This window comes from Haliotis rubra, unplaced genomic scaffold (assembly GCF_003918875.1).
Source record: "Haliotis rubra isolate DU_JTF1 unplaced genomic scaffold, ASM391887v1 Scf220, whole genome shotgun sequence".
NCBI classification, from domain to species: Eukaryota; Metazoa; Mollusca; class Gastropoda; order Lepetellida; family Haliotidae; genus Haliotis; species Haliotis rubra.
The window spans coordinates 5872-27728 of record NW_025766226.1 but is presented as its reverse complement, the minus strand read 5'-3'; the positions used below and the strand labels follow the sequence as shown (position 1 = coordinate 27728).

Sequence of the window (21857 nt, the reverse complement as noted above, 5' to 3'; positions counted from 1 at the left end):
ATAATTCTTCTTTCAGGATGAACTGGCTCCAGTGAGAGTGAAGGAGGAACCGAGTCATCCACAGATGAAGCGATAGCACAGCAGCCCCTACCTGTATTGCCTCAAACCGACAGTCAGTCCCCCTGAGTGTCATGACACTGAGACTGGTGGGACACAGACTTGCACTTCAGACTCTGTTTCTGACTCTGAGACACCAGGCCCATCACAACCTAAGAAACCAAAAGTGCAATTGAGGAGATATTTGCGGGGAGGTGTTCATTACACATGTGCAAGAGGCAAAGCCACTTTCTGCTTCCATTGAGGAAGAGGTGCAGAAATACAAGCTTGAGGAATGTATTCCATTAACTGAAAACCCCCTGCTTTGGTGGAAGATGAGCGTGAGTCAGATTCCCAGCCCTTACCGGGTCTTGTGAAGCAGTACCTAGGAGTGTGTGCTACTTCAGTCCCCAGCGAGAGTATTTTCCTCAGCTGGGGATATTGTCACTGCTCAGCGTGCTTCACTTTCAGCTGAAAATGTTGATGTTCTGATTTTTCCTAAAAAAAATATGAAACTGTAATTGTAATAGAATTATGATGCATGAAGCACACTGAAAAGAGTGTGTAACCATTTGTCTGTTTGACAATGTTGTGTTAGTCAGATTTTTCAGACTCCTTGAAAGTGTCAAAGTTTATTTCAGAATATCCAGATAGCTGACTGCTGTTAAAGTAACAGATTTGTTTAGTGTTTTTAAAACAAAAGTAATTGTTTTCAGGTACAAGAGAATTGGAACAGCTTACTAACTCTGATTGAAGATTTCTTCTTCAATTCAAATAAAAGTTGTATGCTGATATTTTGTTATTCTTTTTATTTTGTGTATCGCGATTAAGTATCGAATCGTGGCAGCAATATCGAGATATGTATCATTATCATTGGCCCACCTGCATGGTTGCACCTAATCATAAGTACCTCTCTGGAATCTTTAGATACTTCTTTGGAGACCTTGTTTATGTTGCCACCAAACAGAAGAGGCGATGACCATGAGAGCTGTGTAAAGAGGCTCTGTGAATTGCTTATTCAAGAGCAGGAGGCTAGTAGTCCTTGCCTACAGCGTCATGGTAGTAGTTTCAGTAAAGCTGAAAGGTGTTCTGTAAGGAATTGGTGGTCTTTTCTGCATGAGTAGAGCTAAGATAGATCATTCTGTCTTCCTCATCATCTGTAGAATTCTTGAACTTGGTGATGAGAGTCTCATTAATAGTTCTAGATCTATTTAATCGAAGAACATCCTCCTGGAAATGGTATCTAATTGGGGCAGTTTGCGATCGTCTACTCTGTAACTTCTGGACTTGGTATCAGAGAGAAAAGTTGAAAGTTGTCATCAATATCCTGGGCCTTGAAAAAGGGTTCCATATTATGTCCAGCAAATTTCTTGGCATTGAAGCCGGTAAATGAGTAGATTGGGCTTTAGTGGATTTGGAGCAGGCTGTATCTAGTTTAGCTGAATAAGGCTGCGATTGGAGTCAATAGGAGGTGAGGTGATATAATCTACATCATCATCCTTCATCAGGTAAGTCTGAGTTGCATCCTCGTTCTTTGATGGGGAGGCAAGTTGTAATTCATTCACCATCCAATATCTTATCTCAGCATCTGAGAAAATGATACCATCCTCCTCTTCTGGCGTATGGTCATATGCCGAGTCCTAGATCTATAGGAAGATCTATGTGAGGACTGTGGAGAAACGGACTTGTGAGTGGCTAGTGTACAGAGACCTTGGAAGACATCCTTAGCGAAGGCTGGCGGCCCATGAGCGGTGAGAGGCCATAAGCGCTGTAGGCTTCTCGAACACTGGGGGGCTTCCGCGAGCGCTGGAGTGTTCCCGTGAGCGGCTGGGGATTAGCGAAGCTCTTCTAAGCGAGGTAGAAATGGAACCACTTAGCCTTGGCGTCCTTAGCGAATGTTTGAGTCAGTGTCGAATCGACATGTGGCGCTTGCCCGCGAGCGACCTCTGTGAATTACAAGGTGCGTGCTTTCGGCTGAGGCGCTCCTTCTCAGCGAAGCCTCTGCGCAATAGGTGAGGCTCTAGCTCCTTAGCGGAGTGGCCTGGGACTTCCCTATGCAAAGAGCTTCGCTCCGGGCTAGGATGCCCTTTACCGTGGAGGCAGCGTCTGTGGGCTCCTGGGGCCCTCACAGCGAAGCCAAAGGCGGAGCTCTGGGGCCCTGTATGACTTAAAATGGGTTAGGCTCTGGGGCCCGTGGCTCTGGGGCCTCTGTAAGCCGTAGCGGTCTTCCATCAGCCTCATGATTTTGGTTGACCAGTGTGCGTCTGGGCGGTCTGCGCTGATGATGAGGGTTGTCTCTCTGCGAGGTGGCCAGGGACCCTCAGTCAAAATTTCTGGTGACAAGCGTGAGGCATCTCGGTTGTGTGTTAATCTGCGCTGAGGTGACGATGCGTGGATACGGACGTTTCTTGTGGCGAACCTCTGGAATGATAATCGAATGTCATCATCATATAAGGCTAATTCTGTGACTGGTATGCAAAATATCAGAGGCAAAATTATTAGATTTTGTAGACTTCCCTTTTGTGAAGTTGTAGACCTGGGTGTGCAGAAATGCGAAATGATATGGGCGCTTTGCTAGTCTTAGACTGAGAAGGCGACAGATCTTGAGGAGCAGGTAGGTAAGCTTCTTGGACATAGCGGACTCGTCCCACGCTTATCGAGAGGGAAACTCAGGCATGACACCAGCGGTGGCGGGTAGATCGATCAACAGTTGACAGGGAACATTAATATATGATCTATTAGCCATGACTGAGATTTGTTTCACGAGATTTATCTGCCTTCCGTCTAAAAGCGGAACATAAATATTATCAAAGGCAGAAATTGGTAAATTAATACAAAATTTACAGCGAGGAAACAAATGAACATGGAGTAATGCAACTAGGGCATTTTAAATGTGGGTCTGTATGCGGAAGTAGCGTAGTTTACAATCTGTGCAGATTCTCATTGCGTAAACTGCACTGAACAAACCACGGCCGAACCGTGAATAAGAAGCAGCAGAAACCACGATTAATAATCAATGCAAAATTGAATACTAAGTATAAGAGGTACTAAACTAAATATAAATAAAGGATATAGTGTGTTGGGACACACAGAGGCTCTCACGTCCAGCTCACTGAAGAAGAAGGAGAAAAGTGAGGCACATGGGGCGCAGGTGAAGCCCTCGTTCCGCTGCGGAAGGGGAGGTTACTGCGTGGTGAGTACTAATGAGTGATTTTTATTGAAGAGGAACTTCAATTGGGAGATACGTGTTCCACTAGGTTAGCAAGAAGAAGACAAGCAATAAGCATGGAGTCAGGATAAGGAAAAATAGTACATATTTTTCCTTATCCTGACTCATGCTATTTGCTCACTGAATCCAGCGGAATCGGTGGTGGGTCAACCACCTAGCAGGATTCCTGCATGATTGTATTCACATCAGCGTTAAGCTTGATATATATACCTTGGGAATTTTCTTCTTCTGCGGCTAACTTCAATATTTCTTGATGCTTGTCGGCGGGACCTACCTTCATATACATTTGTATTAGAAGTAAACCTTTTAAGTTTTGTGGACTTAGTATACTAGACACCTGGTTGTTGAAATATCTGCAGCGACCCAATATGTTACGGTAAGAAATTTACGAAACTGGAATCGCGACCCATCTGTTAAGGCAAGAACATTACCATAACTGAGTCTATGTATCACTCATCGCTGACTTATCTTGTAAGTCAGGGGAACATGGACTCTCAGCCGGTGGCAATGGACAGTTGCCTGGCGTCAAAGAATCTGCGTGACAAGGGTGAGATTCTTCATCGTCTGGGCGGTACAATGAGTTGTTTCTTTCGACTAGGGGCTAACTGATGTATCCCTGATCGTCTTCTGTGGAGATGTCTCTCAGGTAGTGATTAGCAAAGACATAGCCTGACTTCAAAGCAGCCTTCCATTATAGATGATATAGAGCAGTTTCCATGCCAAGTGAGTGTCAAGGCCAATGCTCTAACTTCATGTGGGTTTGATGCTCTTGGATGCTCTAACCCTGCTGCTTTATAGGCTCTTAGGATCACTGCTCTGATCCAGAAGGAGATCTTTGTATGGGATACTTCTACAGTCATAGCGGTTGATAAGCGGGATGAATAGGCGGCTTGAACTTCCTTCTTCGTCCGCATTGGTTTGATTCTTTAATGTCTATCTGTTTTGTGTTAGATTGCAATTCATCGGTATCATTTTGTCTCAAGCTGTAGTGCTGAGTATCATTCACCACAATATGCTGATGTATAAGCGGAGCTCAGTAATCAATCTATAGTCTATGGAATCATAAACCCATGTGGGCAATAAGGGGACTAGTGTTGGGAATTGGTTGAAATCTCACAATTGATGATTGCTTCATTACCAGCGAACAATCATCGCCGAAAAAAAATTGGTTAGCGTCATTTTCAGATTTTCCTATCAAGTTTGTAATTGCAGATATGTACAAGATGATGCAACATGCTACTTTAAAGTGATGGCGAATATATCATTACCATAAAGCTTCCTGGAGTCTTCAAAAGAAATATTCAGTCATGACTTTTCAGTTAGTGAAGTGAGTTTTCTAAGAATTAAACAAGTTTGCAGGCCCTGACAACCGAAGATATGTTCCATCATCAAGTGTTTAAAAGACTAAAACAAAATAGTTTGTGTTTGATAATGAAGAAAATGTGATCGATTGCTTGGTCATTTGGTCACTCGCGACCAATCTTAGATTATTTCAATTAATCAGGAACACCACTAAAGGGGACACAATCACAATATTATTGCAAACAATATTGTGCAACAATGATATGACAAAGGCGATCTAGGATACTTCCTGTTGAGACAGACGCATAAAGTATGTTGTTTACACTTCTGTTTTCTGAGTCAGGAAACCATATTCAATTGTTTATCTCTTGATTTAACAAACATAACAATAAGGTACATACTTTTAAAAGTTTAATTTGATGTTTCATTTTTTATGAATATCGATTAGACTCTCGAGGTCATCGATAATCAGCTCATGCAAGCAAAATCAATCGACTGACAGATTATTCAATCAATTGCTCCAGCACTAAAGACACAGCAGCGGTCAAATGTTCCCCTTCTAAGTAATTCCAACTACAAAAAATATCTAGGCAGAGTTTCAGTAAATTTCCAAGAATGACCTTGAGAAGGTTGACCAAACCATGTACACATCCAGTGTCATTCTTGATCCAGCTATTTAACTATTATTCTAATTTGCTGCTTGAAAACAAGATGTCATCAATTGTACTTGACATGACTTTGATTCAAAACAACAGAATTAGTTTGCAGATCTAGCTCAACCTGTGATTATAAACACACAATTTTCTACATTTCTCAGATAAAAATGACTGGGATATTCTAAGATGCTTTGCCAAAAGATCAAGGTGCTGACAGTTTGTTAGTTGTTTAACGCCGCATTCAGCAAATACTCCAGCTATATGGCGGCAGTCTGCAAAAAAATCGAGTCTGGACCAGACAATCCAGTGATCAACAGCATGAGCATCTGTCTACACAACTGGGATATAATGACGTGTGTGCCGACAGTACTCTAGCTTCTGACTTTGCATTACATAACCATAATTTAGGTCACAACAATACTGACTGACTGAGTTTGGTTTTATGCACGCTTTTAGCAATATTTGTTTTATGCTTTTGTGCCTTAGATTGACCGGGTCTTGTATGTATAAAATTGGCATCTTAGAAAAGAAATACAGTTCACTCTACCCCATGCATAGTGTAATAATGTTCATTTTCGCCCTGGACTACGTGGGTCGATCAAAAAGTACGTAGACTAACTGTATTCTCGATGTCCAACGTTTGAAAAGCTTCCATTTTAATTTTAAAGAATCTTTAGCAAAGTCATATCCAAAAATAATGGGTAATGTGGTTAACAAGATATTAGTCATCACAACACATTGGGGTATATTTCTAACAAAACTGCAGAAAATGAAAAACGATCTGTCATTTGGTACCTCTTGGATAATGGCATGCCCTCAGAGTATATCATATAAAATATGTTCAGTATAGTATTAGATGACTTCCCGTCATAATCAACAGTCAAAGATTTGGATTGCTTAATATATTTTTAGTCGAGGGCTGTTTTTTAAGGAAACCCCCATTTCAATCTTCCTAAAACATTGTGTCCAGATATTCAAGCTGGTACTGTTTACAATATATTGTGAGCTGACACTTGTGTGACCATTCAGTGTTTAGTTTGAACCCTTGGCATCATGTATGAATAAGTGAAAACATTAGAATAAGTTATGTCCTTATGATTACGTCATCTGAAAGGGGATGGGTTGTGTCTCCAAAACAAGCTCTTTCAGTCAACATGAAGGGGGGAGTCATTTTAACAAGCAATTGTAATTTCAATTGGCTTTTTTATGAACTTTAATATCTAAGTGTGATTCTAGGGGACTTCTATCAATCTCAAACACACAAAATATTTCTTGCATATTCTGTTAAGTTTTTGATGCATTTATTGTAGATTTTGCCTTTTTTGAGGGTACCAAGATAAAAGGTCAAACAAAATGGGGATTGTGAGACTGGAACATAGCAAAACCAAATTGCTTGAGCTTGACTGACTGACTGACTGACTGAATTTGGTTTTCGCCGCTTTTAGCAATATTCCAGCAACATCACGGCGGGGACACCAGAAATAGCCTTCACAAATTGTACCCATGGGGATTGAACCGGGTCTTGAGTGGTGAATAGCGCTTTAACCATTAGGTTACTCCACCGCCCGCTTGAGCTTGACAGATAATATGTAGAAAAATAAAACAAAAATAACTGTATTTGTATCGTTTTCTTGGTGATTCTACATACTTTTTGATCGCCCCTCGTATTACAGTTAAAGCACAAGGATGCTGACTACACTATACATGTGGGTAGAGTGAACTGTATCTCTTAGATATATAGAATAACTTACAACTTGGAATAATGGATGACAAGTCCCTCTAGAAGTTATGTTAAAATCACTCTACACGCCTATGCATTTACAGAATTATTTCTCTCAGAACAATTAAATAATTCCTCGCAGCTTATAGCTTTTTCTTTGTCTTTTTGACATTCACAAATCAATATTACCTCATCAACAGCATCTTTGGAAATGTTCTGTGCTTTCGCAGTTTCTGTCTCAGCACATCCCATCACAGTGCGAGCGGACAACCTAGAGTGAGATGTATCAGTAAAGAAAACTTACCAATATATATATGGCTGTGTGAAATTGGGCAGGGTGGGGGCGTCAGGTGTTACACAGGGGTGAAAATAACTTTAAAATTGCTAGTGTACTCGGTACAGTGGCACATGTAAAATCACTTGCCCTGATAATTTTTTCACTATACCGGCCCGATTTTCTTGTTGATTTTTTAAATAAACAGCATAACTAACATTGGAAAGTCAACTGGACACCGGTACAGGTTGCTATACAAATTTGCTTGCCCGACAGAAAAAAACACTGGACTCGGATGTGGGACAATGGGTTATTTCCACCCTGACACTGCATTCCACGATTGATGATCGATGCACCTGTACAACAACATGCATGACTGGACTAGGCTGAACTAATGCTGGTTTTATAGAGGGTTAGCCGCGCCATATTTATTATGGATTCCCGTTCAATTAGTGAGTAAGCAATATTCAGCAATATCACAACAGGGGACACCAGAAATGGGCTTCACACATTGTACCCATGCGGGGAATCAAACCTGGGTCTACAGCGCGATGAGAGAACGATTTAACCACTAGGATACCCCACTACCAGTTCAGACTCATTATACTGATTATACTCATTATACCAATCTTTGTTTTGTCCCCTAAATACTGGCGTTCCCAGATCTAACATTGAAGCAGAATCATTGAGACTCCGAGTCTTCCTATGTTTGGAAACATTATTAGTGGACAACAATCTCATACATAACATCTCTCATTGGCTCATTTTAAACCTTACTTTTTCCTCTTTACTGAGAGATCAGGGATCGAAATACGCTTAATTTGCATGCCATGAAATATTGTTTTGTAAGCACTGGCAGCATGACTAAAAGATGAAGAGGAACACTATTATGGATATACAACTTCTTTATGTAAATGTAGCCACTTACTTCAGTCAGCTGTTCTGAACTGAATTGTGCAAAATATTCCATACTGTTTAAAGGTACTGTTTACATGAACTGATGTATTGTAAAACATATATTAATAGCGTTGAAAAGATTATTGTCATGAGTTCAATAAGCGATGAAAATCAGTGAATATTGGCGAATTCTTAACAAAACTTTACACCAAACGCATCAGTTCACATGTACGATATTTGCACATGCTTTTCAGCAATTTGATGCATGATCCTCGTACAATTCATCTACATAAGGTTCCCCCAAGTTAGTGGAGAAAGCAATCTTCGATGTAACCATATGTATATGCATAACATATAGTGAGTGCTTCAAGTGAGTCTTTTGATGGGTAGTACAGGTGAGCTAATGTACCTCCTCCCCTTTTGGTAAGTTAACATGGTCTTAACGTGCCGTTAAAGGTTAACAGAGTTTGAGCAACAGGCTTTCGCCCTGCTAACGTTAACGATCCGTTAAAGACTAGTTAACAATCCTTTAAAATGTAACAGGCTTTTGAACAACCAGGCTCTGAAGCGCTAATTGCATTAATTTTGCGTGTGCCACAGTGACACATACAAACCTACCAGAGCCTAGTGACCTATCTGTGCCTCGACGTGACATATATCGCATTAATTTGCATGTGCCAGTGACACATAAAAACCTCCCACAGCCTAGTGACCTATCTGTGTCTCACGTGACACATACAAACCTCCACAGCCTAGTGACCTATCTGTGTCTCACGTGACACATACAAACCCTCGCCCCGTGTGGACCGAGTCCGAATAGGTCCCTGACACCCCATTGCTGGTTGTAAGAAGCGACCAAATTGGGCAACCCGTTTGCCGTGGAGTTGCATCCTGTGTCGGCAGAGGAAGGGAGTCTGGTGGTTGAGGGGATATTGGAACCGGCAATAGTGTTCAATAATCAACCACACCGCCGACCCCTAACTTTGCCTAGGCAGATCAGTAGAATAGGCCCGATTCTACCAATGGGTTGAGTCACACCTTGCCCTGTGCATGGAATGTCTATACAAAGCGTGGTATTACAGCAGCACTTTTGACCATGTTCAAAATGTTAACAAATATTCCACCAAAACAAACTAGCCACCTCGCAGACCCCATGCACAGAGGCGGTGGCTCATGGGCCAATCTGGTGATGCTGACCTCCGATTTCTGCTCGTCTCCAATTGATTGTCATGGACAGAACCATCCTGACCTTTAATCTTGTAGGCAACGAGAGTAGGGCTTGGGGAATCAGTTATTGGATCTTGATCCATCTGTCCTCCGACTACTAAACGATTCTGAGCTGTAAGGAATCGTGATACCTAGAAATGCAGATCCTGGCGCTGGTTCTTAGGATCTGACTTGAGTAGATTTACTAACCAACCTAATTGAGTTAGTAACTTGATTATAAAGTTCAGCTGTAGTTCGAGACGCTGTGGATCTGGATCCACTTGTATACCGTCGCTCAGGTAAAATGCGCCTCCCGCAGACCTTGACGCATGTAGGTATGAGACAATAGGCTTGGTTACTCTTGTGAATACCCAAGGCCGCTGAAGTGATTCAAGGAAGTACCTTCCATTGGTAATGTAGCGTCATTCCAGGATAAATCTTAGATATTTCCTGGAGCTGGGGTTCGAAATGTGTGTAGATATGCGCCTTGGCAAATCTATGCTGGCTATGTAATCTAGTGGACTCATTCACCGCCGGGTTGTGGTAAATGTATCATGCTAAACGCAGGTGGCTCTGGTATAGATATTCTCTGTTGAAGGTGCCTCATGTTGTAAATGAGACTTATACTTCTCCTTGGAATTCTCTTCTTCGCACTAGGGAAAATCTGGTGAGAAACCCCTGGGTAACGCCAGTTTCGCTGATCCAGAACTTCTAAGGCCTGTTTGTTTAGCAGAGACTGTACTGTTTCTCTCTAACATATAGGTAGTTGAGCCGCCAAGAACGCTGAACCTTGGTGGGGGTGACTCGTTAACGGCGGCTTGGTCTTGAGTTGTATGTGATATCCGCGTGTTGTAGGATGCGTTGGATACATAAGGATCTTGTAGTATTCCCCAGTTTTCCCAGTGTAGCGTTGAAGACGCCCACCCACTTCTTGAAGAAGAGTTGTACTGGAACTAACTGGGGTGGAAGACTCCAGTCGCTCCGGAACCTGCCTTTCATCGCTTAAATCCACGGCCACCTCTGGATGATTCTGCCTCGCCAGATCCTCCTCTAAATTTGCTGTATGGGCTTAATTTAAAAAGAATCCTTTGGGATTACATTAGAGCTGCAAGCTAGTTTCTTTGTCCCGCGCTCTCTGTAGCCCCTGAGAACTTAGACGGCTCCTCGGTATCTCTGGTGCTGACTGTTTAAAGCATGCTCGCTAAGGTATCCATGGATCTTAATCATAAGTAGGGTGCAACGATACACCGTACACCGTGCATCGCGATCTATGGCATGACGATAATGCATACGCCATACATTTTTGCCCGTGAACCGATGACGCCATTTATACAAAACTGTAAACAGTGTTTTGTGTGCTGTCAATTACAGTAAAATGATCTTGTTCACATAATATAGCCGTCCGTGTTGTGAACATTGAATCTGAATAAACGATCTTACCTGAGAGAGTGTCTATATTTGTCTCTAAGTTGTACAGGTTAGATCGACAAGCTCGCACAAAACTGCTGTATTCGCCTTCAAATGTTTTTACTATATCGTCTAAAAATATCCAGCCTTTTTTTTTCAGTGACAAAACGCTTATGATCATAAATATTTTCCATCAAACGAGCAAAGCATACCTATCATCGGATATACTTCTTTTCATAGCAATCAATAAAGCTTGTGTTATTAATAATTTGACAAAAATTGTACAATAATAAAATGTTCTGCATGAAACCATGACTAAAACATTTCACACAAAACACACCTTTCCAGGAAAAACGAAAAGTACACAGCCATGCTGTTTGTTCATTGGTGGCCAGTAAACATGAATGACCAATCAGATTGCATTACTCAATGTCAAGCCTCAAGTTCACGGTCAGATGCCATGCGTGCTTTTTGAGCTGTCAAAACAATGTCTCGAAGACGGACTGGTAAGCAGCTTAAATCAAATGTGAAGCTCGAAAACCCCCGCCTCATTCAAATCTCTCTGTTTGGCAAGCATTTGGTTTCCTTCCAATTGAATACATTGACGGTAAGAAACTTTGTTAAAAAAGATGAGACTGCTCATCTGCCTGTGTTACCCGCTAATCAGGTACACGGGGAGTTAACAACTAACATGTCCACACATCTTCGGGCGCATACATCACCCTCGATATTGATTGGCAAATGATTATGGACAATCAACCGTCGTTCAAAACGCTTTGAACATTTCTTGACGATAAGAAACGCGACATCGCGAAGTAGCAGGTCAACTTAGACTTAGTGAGGCTTTCAAGACCAAACTGTCGCCCTCGCTCGATAATGGGCTAAAGCAATAAATAAAATGGAATTGGTAATATTCATTGGGCATGGACATGCTAATCTTTATTCAGTTGTAGAGAACATCGGCTCTCAAGCTACCTCATCCACACACTTGAACCGGAGATATGAAAATCCCATCGAGAACCCACTTCATGAATTATGTGATACCTGAAATGTACAAGAAAAGTAAAAATCAAGTGTGATGGAAAGTATTGCTCGCAAGGCCATCAATGAAGCTGTCACTACTGATGGTTGGACCTCACGCTCCACCGAGAGCTATATTACCATCACGGCTCACCATATGTTAACGAAGACTGGCAACTTGAAAATCCGGGTATCTTCAAACACCTAACATTACATGAGAGCCGTTACTGTAAGCAAACCTGGCTAATGTCCTGGAATCAGCTGTTGATCGAATGGAACTTTAGGCAAATTTTCTCAGATTGCCATAAAGCACAGATAATGCTAGCAATATTGTTAGTGCTGTAAAGCAGTCGAGATTTGCACCTCATATAAGGTGCTTTATGCTAATAACAATTAACATAGCAAGCCAAAAGCCATGCAGGTGCCGCGAGATGTCCAGGAATTTTGGGGAGAGGTGAGAAGAATAGTTTCCATTCTTTCACAGAAGCTCATTGATGCTGCATCTGTTCTCAGGTCAAAACAGTTACTTCTTGAATTGCCCGATCACAAACTGACTATCCAAGATGTTCCTAACGGATGGAATTCTAGCTACTGACATACGCTTCCAGCGAAGCTGCAAATCTTTGCCACTCTCACAGTGAAGGATATCAGGAAAAATGCAGACACCCCTTGTTACTCTGTCAGAGGAAGATGTCCCGCAGAAAGTAGAAGATGCGGTAAATGTTCTTCACCCTCATTGAAGACAATAACAAACTTCTCGTCTGTTCAGAGAAAGTGCCCACAAGTTTCCTTTGATCTCTACCCATTAAAGGAGCTTATTCTGAAATCCATGGCTCGTCACTGAAAGTGATTCTTGGCATTCTGTCAAGTCTGGTGAAGTTGGCAATTGTCAAAGATCTGAAGACCAGATATACTCGAGCCTGACATCAACAAATTTCTATTAGGAAGCTAAACTGCCCTTGACCCCAGGTTTCGGACATCACTACTCCTACCACAATGGAAGCCAACCGCTTCTTGTATTCAGTGCCCTGACCATGGAATGCTATCAAGATGGCAGAAGCAAACAAGGTAAATAAAACAGTTCAACAATTGAATAATTAAAAATACTGTTAATGTAAATTAATTAATGCTTCAAAACATTTAAAACAAAAATTCCACAGAAAAAAGGTGTTTCAAAACAACAAAACTTCATCTTAATTTGTTTCTGAATATTTTATTTTTTTTATTACACAAAATGATTGAAATTTGAATGGTAAAAAATGTTTCAACAGTGTATTATGATCAATTAATCATGCTAAGCATTTCAAATATCACTTTGTGACATTTTAGCTGTCGGGTTGAACTGTTATAATCTCTTCTTTCAGGATGAACTGGCTCCAGTGAGAGAGTGAAGGTGAGGAACCGAGTCATCCCACAGATGAAGCTGCATAGCACAGCCCCCTACCTGTAATGGCTGCCTCAAACCGACAGTCAGCCCCTCGAGTGTCAGTGACACTGAGACTGGTGGGGGATACAGACTTGCACTTCAGACTCTGTTTCTGACTCTGAGACACCAGGCCCATCACAACCTAAGAAAACCAAAAGTGCAATTGAGGAGATATTTTGGGAGGTGTTCATTACATGTGCAAGAGGCAGTTTTATAGCCACTTTCTGCTTCCATTGAGGAAGAGGTGCAGAAATACAAGCTTGAGGAATGTATTCCATTAACTTGGAAAAACCCCCTGTTTTGGTGGAAGATGAACGCAGTCAGATTCCCAGCCCTTGCCGGTCTTGTGAAGCAGTACCTAGGAGTGTGTGTTTACTTCAGTCCCCAGCCGGAGAGTATTTTCCTCAGCTGGGGATATTGTCACTGCTCAACGCGGCTTCAACTTTCAGCTGAAAATGTTGGATGTTCTGATTTTCCTAAAAAAAATATGAAACTGTAATTGTAATAGAATTATGATGCATGAAGCACACTGAAAAGAGTGTAAAACCATTTGTCTGTTTGACAATGTTGTGTTAGTCAGATTTTCAGACTCCTTGAAAGTGTCAAAGTTTATTTCAGAAACATCCAGATAGCTGACTGCCTGTTAAAGCAACAGATTTGTTTAGTGTTTTTAAAACAAAAGTAATTGTTTTCTAGGCAATAAGAGAATTGGAACAGCTTACTAACCTGATTGAAGATTTCTTCTTCAATTCAAATAAAGTTGTATGCTGATATTTTGTTATTCTTTTATTTTGTGTATCGCGATTCGTGACGTAATCGTGGGCAGCAGTATCGTAGATATGTATCGTGATCGCGGGCTCCACCTGCATGGTTGCACCCCTAATCATAAGTAATTCTCTGGAATCTTTAGATACTTCTTTGGAGACCTTGTTTATGTTGCCACCAAACAGAAAGGGCTTATGACCATGGAGCTGTGTAAAGAGGCTCTGTAGGAATTGCTTTATTCCAAGAGCAGGAGGCTAGTAGTCCCTTGCCTACTGGCCATGGTAGTAGCGTCAGTAAGTTTACTTCGAAAGGTGTTCTGTAAGGAATTGGCGGTCTTTTCTGCATGAGTAGAGCTGAATAGATCATTCTGTCTTCCTCATCTGTAGAATTCTTGAACTCTGGGTGGATGAGAGTCTCATTAATAGTTCTAGATCTATTTAATCCCAAGAACATCCTCCTGGAAATGGTATCTAATTGGGGCAGTTTGCGATCGCCTACCTTGTAACTTCTGGACTTGGTATCAGAGAAAAGTTGAAAGTTGTCATCAATATCCTGGGCCTTGGAAAAGGGTTCCATATTATGTCCAGCAAATTTCTTGGCATTGAAGACCGTAAATGAGTAGATTGGGCTTTAGTGGATTTGGAGCAGGCTGTATCTAGTTTAGCTGGTACCGCTTCGCGATTGGGTCAATAGGAGGTAAGGTGATATAATCTACATCATTTCATCAGGTAAGTCTGAGTTGCATCCTCGCTCTTTGATGGGGAGGCAAGTTGTAATTCATTCACCATCCAATATCTTATCTCAGCATCTGAGAAAATGATACCATCCTCCTCTTCTGACGTGATGGTCATATGTCGGAGTCCTAGATCTATGGGAAGATCTATGTGAGGACTGTGGAGAACGGACTGACGAGTGGCTAGTGTACGGAGACCTTGGAGAAGACATCCTTCGCGAAGGCTGGCGGCTTCGCGAACGGTGAGGGCTTCGCAAACGCTGTGGGCTTCTCGAACACTGGGGGCTTCGCGAACGCTGGGTGTTACGTGAACGCTGGGGGCTTCGCGAAGCTCTTCTAGGCGAGGTAGAAATGGAACCACTTAGCCTTCGGCCCTTCGCTAATGTCTCGAAGTCAGTGTCCGACCGACATGTGAGCTTTGCTTCGCGAATCCACCTCTGTGAATTACAAGGTGCGGCTCGGCTAAAGCCTCTTCTCCGCTAAGCTCTCGCAATAGGTGAGGCTCTAGCTCCTTCAAGGAGGTGGCCTGGGACTTCCTATGCAAAGAGCTCGCCCGGCTGGGATGCCCTTCGTGGAGGCGCTGCCTGTGGGCTCTGGGCCCTCTACGCTGAAGCCTGGGCGGGCTCTGGGGCCCTGTATGACTTAAAATGGGTTGGGCTCTGGGGCCTGTGGCTCTGGGGCCTCTGTAAACCGTAACGGTCTTCCATCAGCCTCATGATTTGGCTGACCAGGTCGCCTGAGGCGGTCTGGCGCTGATGATGAGGGTTGTCTCTCTGCGAGGTGACGGACCCTCAGTCAAAATTTCTGGTGACAGCGTAGGCATCTCCGTTGTGTGTTAATTCCGCGCTGAGGTGACAGTCGCGATACCGGACGCTTTTGTGACTTAACCTCTGAATGATAATCGGAATGTCATCATCATATAAGGCTAATTCTGTGACTGGTAAAATATCAGAGGCAAAATTATTAGATTTTGTAGACTTCCCTTTGACGGTTGTAGACCTGGGTGTACGGGCGCACGAGATGATATGGACGCTTTGCTAGTCTTAGACTGAGAAGACGACAGATCTTGAGACGCAGGTCGCTTCTTGACATAGCGGATCGCGCCCCACGCTTATCCCCCTCGAGGGAAACTTCAGGCATGCCACCAGCCGGTGGCGGTCGCCAGTCAACAGTTGACAGGGAACATTAATATGTGATCTATTAGCCATGACTGAGATTTGTTTACTTAGATTTATCTGCCTTCCGCCTAAAAACGGAACATAAATATTTATCAAAGGCAGAAATTGGTAAATTAATACAAAATTTACAACGAGAAACAAATGAACATGGAGTAATGCAACTAGGGCATTTTAAATGTGGGTCTGTCAGAGTAACGAGTTTACAATCTGTGCAGATTCTCATTAACGTAAACTGCTGAACAAACACGCTTAACCGTGAATAAACAGCAGAAACACATTAATAATCAATGCAAAATTGAATAAGGATAAACTAAATATAAATAAAGGATATAGTGTGTTGGGAGACACAGGCTTCTCACGCCCAGCTCACTGGGCTTAAGAAGGAGAGAGTGAGGCACATGGGGCAGGTGGCGCTCTGCTCCCAAGGCTAAGGAAGGGAGGTTACTCGTGGTGAGTACTAATGAGTGATTTTTTATTGAAGGAACTTCAATTGGGAGATACAATGTTCCACTAGGTTCAAGAAGAAGAAGAGACAGCATTAAGCATGAGTCAGGATAAGGAAAAATAGTACATATTTGTCCTTATCCTGACTCATGCTTATTTGCTTACTGAATCCGGGACGGAATCGGGTGGGTCAACCACCTCACGGGATTCCCTGCATGATTGTATTCACATCAGCGTTCCCTTGATATATATATACCCCCTGGGAATTTTCTTCTTCTGCAGCTAACTTCAATATTTCTTGATGCTTGTCGGGGGACTACCTTCATATACTTTTGTATTAGAAGCAAACTTCTTAAGTTTTGTGGATTTAGTATACTAGACGCCTGGTTGTCTAGATATCAGCAACGACCCAATATGTTACGGTAGAACTTTACCGAAACTAGAATCGCGACCCATCTGTTAAGGCAAGAACATTACCATAACTGAGTCTATGTATCACTCATGTGCTGACTTATCTTGTAAGTCAGGGGAACACGGACTCTCAGCCGGTGGCAATGGACAGTTGCCTGGCGTCAACGAATCTGCGTGACAAGGGTGAGTTTCTTCAAAGTCTGGCCGGTACAGTGAGTTGTTGCGCTACGACTAGAGGGCCGAACTGATGTATCCCTGATACGTCTTCTGTGGAGATGTCTCTCAGGAAGTGATAAGCGAAAACAGAGTCTGACTTCCAAAGCAGCCTTCCATTATAGATGATATAGAGCAGTTTCCATGTAGGGCGAGTGTCGAGGCCAATGCTCTAGCTTCATGTGGGTTTGATGCTCTTGGATGCTCTAACCCTGCTGCTTTATAGGCTCTTAGGATCACTGCTCTGATCCAGAAGGAGATCTTTGTATGGGAGACTTCTACAGTCATAGCGGTTGATAGCGGGATGAATAGACGCTTGAACTTCCTTCTTCTCGTCCGCATTGGTTTGATTCTTTTATGTCTATCTGTTTTTGTGTTAGATTGCAATTCATCGGTATCATTTTGTCTCAAACGGACTGTAGTGTCATTCACCACAATATGCTGAGGAACAAACGGAGCTCAGTAATCAATCTATAGTCTATGGAATCATATACCCATGTGGGCAATAAGGGGACTAGTGTTGGGAATTGGTTGAAATCTCACAATTGATGATTGCTTCATTACCAACGAACAATCATCGAAAAAAATTGGTTAGTGTCATTTTTCAGATTTTCCTATCAAGTTTGTAATTGCAGATATGTACAAGATGATGCAACATGCTACTTTAGAGTGATGACGAATATATCATGACCATAAACTTCCTGGAGTCTTCAAGAAATATTCAGTCATGACTTTTCAGTTAGTGAAGTGAGTTTTCTAAGAATTAAACAAGTTTGCAGGCCCTGACAACTTCGAAGATATGTTCCACTGTCAAGTGTTTCAAAGACTAAAACAAAATAGTTTGTGTTCGATAATGAAGAAAATGTGATCGATTGCTTGGTCATTTGGTCACTGCGACCAATCTTAGATTATTTCAATTAATCGGAACACCACTAAAGGGGACACAATCACAATATTGTGCAAACAATATTGTGCACAATGATATGACAAAGACGATCTCGGATACTTCCTGTTGAGACAGGCACGCAAGTATGTTGTTTACACTTCTGTTTTCTGAGTCAGGAAACCATATTCAACTGTTTATCTCTTGAGTTAACAAACATAACAATAAGGTACATACTTTTAAAGTTTAATTTGATGTTTCATTTTTTATGAATATCGATTAGACTCTCGAGGTCATCGATAATCGCTGATGCAAGCAAAATCAATCGACTGACAGATTATTCAATCAATTGCTCCAGCACTAAAGACAACGCGGTCAAATGTTCCCCTTCTAAGTAATTCCAACTACAAAAAAATATCTAGGCAAGTTTCAGTAAATGTCCAAAGAATGACCTTCGAAAGGTTGACCAAACCATGTACACATCCCAGTGTCATTCTTCGATCCAGCTATTTAACTATTATTCTAATTTGCTGCAACGAAAACAAGATGTCATCAATTGTACTTGACATGACTTTGATTCAAAACAACAGAATTAGTTTGCAGATCTAGCTCAACCTGTGATTATAAACACACAATTTTCTACATTTCTCAGATAAAAATGACTGGGATATTCTAAGATGCTTTGCCAAAAGATCAAGGTGCTGACAGTTTGTTAGTTGTTTAACGCCGCATTCAGCAAATACTCCAGCTATATGGCGGCAGTCTGCAAAAAAATCGAGTCTGGACCAGACAATCCAGTGATCAACAGCATGAGCATCTGTCTACACAACTGGGATATAATGACGTGTGTGCCGACAGTACTCTAGCTTCTGACTTTTTGCATTACATAACCATAATTTAGGTCACAACAATATTGTTTTATGTTTTGTGCCTTAGATTGATCGTTGTATGTATAAAAATTGGCATCTTAGAAAAGACTGACTGACTGAGTTTGGTTTTATGCCGCTTTTAGCAAAAGAAATACAGTTCACACTCTACCCCATGCATAGTGTAATAATGTTCATTTTCATTCACTGACTCACGGGTCGATCATAGTGTAAAAGTTCAGTTTTGCCCTAGATCAAAAACTGTATTCTCGATGTCCAACGTTTGAAAAGCTTCCATTTTAATTTTAAAGAATCTTTAGCAAAGTCATATCCAAAAATAATGGGTAATGTGGTTAACAAGATATTAGTCATCACAACACATTGGGGTATATTTCTAACAAAACTGCAGAAAATGAAAAACGATCTGTCATTTGGTACCTCTTGGATAATGGCATGCCCTCAGAGTATATCATATAAAATATGTTCAGTATAGTATTAGATGACTTCCCGTCATAATCAACAGTCAAAGATTTGGATTGCTTAATATATTTTTAGTCGAGGGCTGTTTTTTAAGGAAACACCCATTTCAATCTTCCTAAAACATTGTGTCCAGATATTCAAGCTGGTACTGTTTACAATATATTGTGAGCTGACACTTGTGTGACCATTCAGTGTTTAGTTTGAACCCTTGGCATCATGTATGAATAAGTGAAAGCATTAGAATAAGTTATGTCCTTATGATTACGTCATCTGAAAGGGGATGGGTTGTGTCTCCAAAACAAGCTCTTTCAGTCAACATGAAGGGGGGAGTCATTTTAACAAGCAATTGTAATTTCAATTGGCTTTTTTATGAACTTTAATATCTAAGTGTGATTCTAGGGGACTTCTATCAATCTCAAACACACAAAATATTTCTTGCATATTCTGTTAAGTTTTTGATGCATTTATTGTAGATTTTGCCTTTTTTTGAGGGTACCAAGATAAAAGGTCAAACAAAATGGGGATTGTGAGACTGGAACATAGCAAAACCAAATTGCTTGAGCTTGACTGACTGACTGAATTTGGTTTTACGCCGCTTTTAGCAATATTCCAGCAACATCACGGCGGGGGGACACCAGAAATAGCCTTCACAAATTGTACCCATGTGGGGATTCGAACCCGGGTCTTCGGCGTGACGAGCCAACGCTTTAACCATTAGGTTACTCCACCGCCCGCTTGAGCTTGACAGATAATATGTAGAAAAATAAAACAAAAATAACTGTATTTGTATCGTTTTCTTGGTGATTCTACATACTTTTTGATCGACCCTCGTATTACAGTTAAAGCACAAGGATGCTGACTACACTATACATGTGGGTAGAGTGAACTGTATCTCTTAGATATATAGAATAACTTACAACTTGGAATAATGGATGACAAGTCCCTCTAGAAGTTATGTTAAAATCACTCTACACGCCTATGCATTTACAGAATTATTTCTCTCAGAACAATTAAATAATTCCTCGCAGCTTATAGCTTTTTCTTTGTCTTTTTGACATTCACAAATCAATATTACCTCATCAACAGCATCTTTGGAAATGTTCTGTGCTCGCAGTTTCTGTCTCAGCACATCCCCATCACAGTGCCGGAACGGACAACCTAGAGTGAGATGTATCCGTAAAGAAAACTTACCAATATATATCGCTGTGTGGGCGTGGGCTGGGTGGGGACGTCAAGGTGTTACACACAGGGGTGAAAATAACTTTAAAATTGCTAGTGTACTCCGGTACAGTGGCACATGTAAAATCACTTGCCCTGATAATTTTTCCACTATACCGGCCGATTTTCTTGTTGATTTTTTAAATAAACAGCATAACTAACATTGGAAAGTCAACTGGACACCGGTACAGGTTGCTATACAAATTTGCTTGCCCGACAGAAAAAAACACTGGACTCGGATGTCGGACAATGGGTTATTTCCACCCCTGACACTGCATTCACGATTGATGATCGATGCACCTGTACAACAACATGCATGACTGGACTAGGCTGAACTAATGCTGGTTTTATAGAGGTTGGCCACGCCATATTTATTATGGATTCCCCGTTCAATTAGTGAGTAAGCAATATTCCACAACAGGGGACACCAGAAATGGGCTTCACACATTGTACCCATGCGGGGAATCAAACCTGGGTCTACAGCGCGATGAGAGAACGATTTAACCACTAGGATACCCCACTACCAGTTCAGACTCATTATACTGATTATACTCATTATACCAATCTTTGTTTTGTCCCCTAAATACTGGCGTTCCCAGATCTAACATTGAAGCAGAATCATTGAGACTCCGAGTCTTCCTATGTTTGGAAACATTATTAGTGGACAACAATCTCATACATAACATCTCTCATTGGCTCATTTTAAACCTTACTTTTTCCTCTTTACTGAGAGATCAGGGATCGAAATACAGCTTAATTTGCATGCCATGAAATATTGTTTGTAAGCACTGGCAGCATGACTAAAAGATGAAGAGGAACACTATTATGGATATACAACTTCTTTATGTAAATGTAGCCACTTACTTCAGTCAGCTGTTCTGAACTGAATTGTGCAAAATATTCCATACTGTTTAAAGGTACTGTTTACACATGAACTGATGTATTGTAAAACATATTCGCAACGTTGAAAAGATTATTGTCATGAGTTCAATAAACGATGAAAATCAGTGAATATTGGCGAATTCTTAACAAAACTTTACACCAAACGCATCAGTTCACATGTACGATATTTGCACATGCTTTTCAGCAATTTGATGCATGATCCTCGTACAATTCATCTACATAAGGTTCCCCCAAGTTAGTGGAGAAAGCAATCTTCGATGTAACCATATGTATATGCATAACATATAGTGAGTGCTTCAAGTGAGTCTTTTGATGGGTAGTACAGGTGAGCTAATGTACCTCCTCCCCTTTTGGTAAGTTAACATGGTCTTAACGTGCCGTTAAAGGTTAACAGAGTTTGAGCAACAGGCTTTCGCCCTGCTAACGTTAACGATCCGTTAAAGACTAGTTAACAATCCTTTAAAATGTAACAGGCTTTTGAACAACCAGGCTCTGAAGCGCTAATTGCATTAATTTTATGTGCCACAGTGACACATACAAACCTAGCCAGAGCCTAGTGACCTATCTGTGATTAATTTCACATGTGACAC

At 41.4% G+C, this 21857-nt stretch overlaps 1 protein-coding gene and 1 long non-coding RNA gene across 2 annotated transcripts in view; both read right to left on the bottom strand.

The window, feature by feature from the left end:
• Window positions 1–20364, bottom strand: part of LOC124277337 (DNA primase large subunit-like) — a gene marked incomplete at its 5' end in the record, with an annotated part of 29473 nt that extends 9109 nt beyond the window's left edge. Inside the window, one exon of the mRNA XM_046712989.1 lies at window positions 20222–20364. Coding sequence (XP_046568945.1) covers window positions 20222–20364 — 143 coding nt within the window. The remainder of the gene's footprint in view (window positions 1–20221) is intronic.
• LOC124277335 lies at window positions 31–13709 on the bottom strand. The gene is made up of 3 exons (XR_006898801.1): window positions 13668–13709; window positions 11429–11430; window positions 31–164 (listed from the first exon to the last, which is right to left on the bottom strand). It is a non-coding gene; the product is annotated as an uncharacterized LOC124277335 (long non-coding RNA).
• Window positions 20365–21857: the final 1493 nt, after the last annotated feature.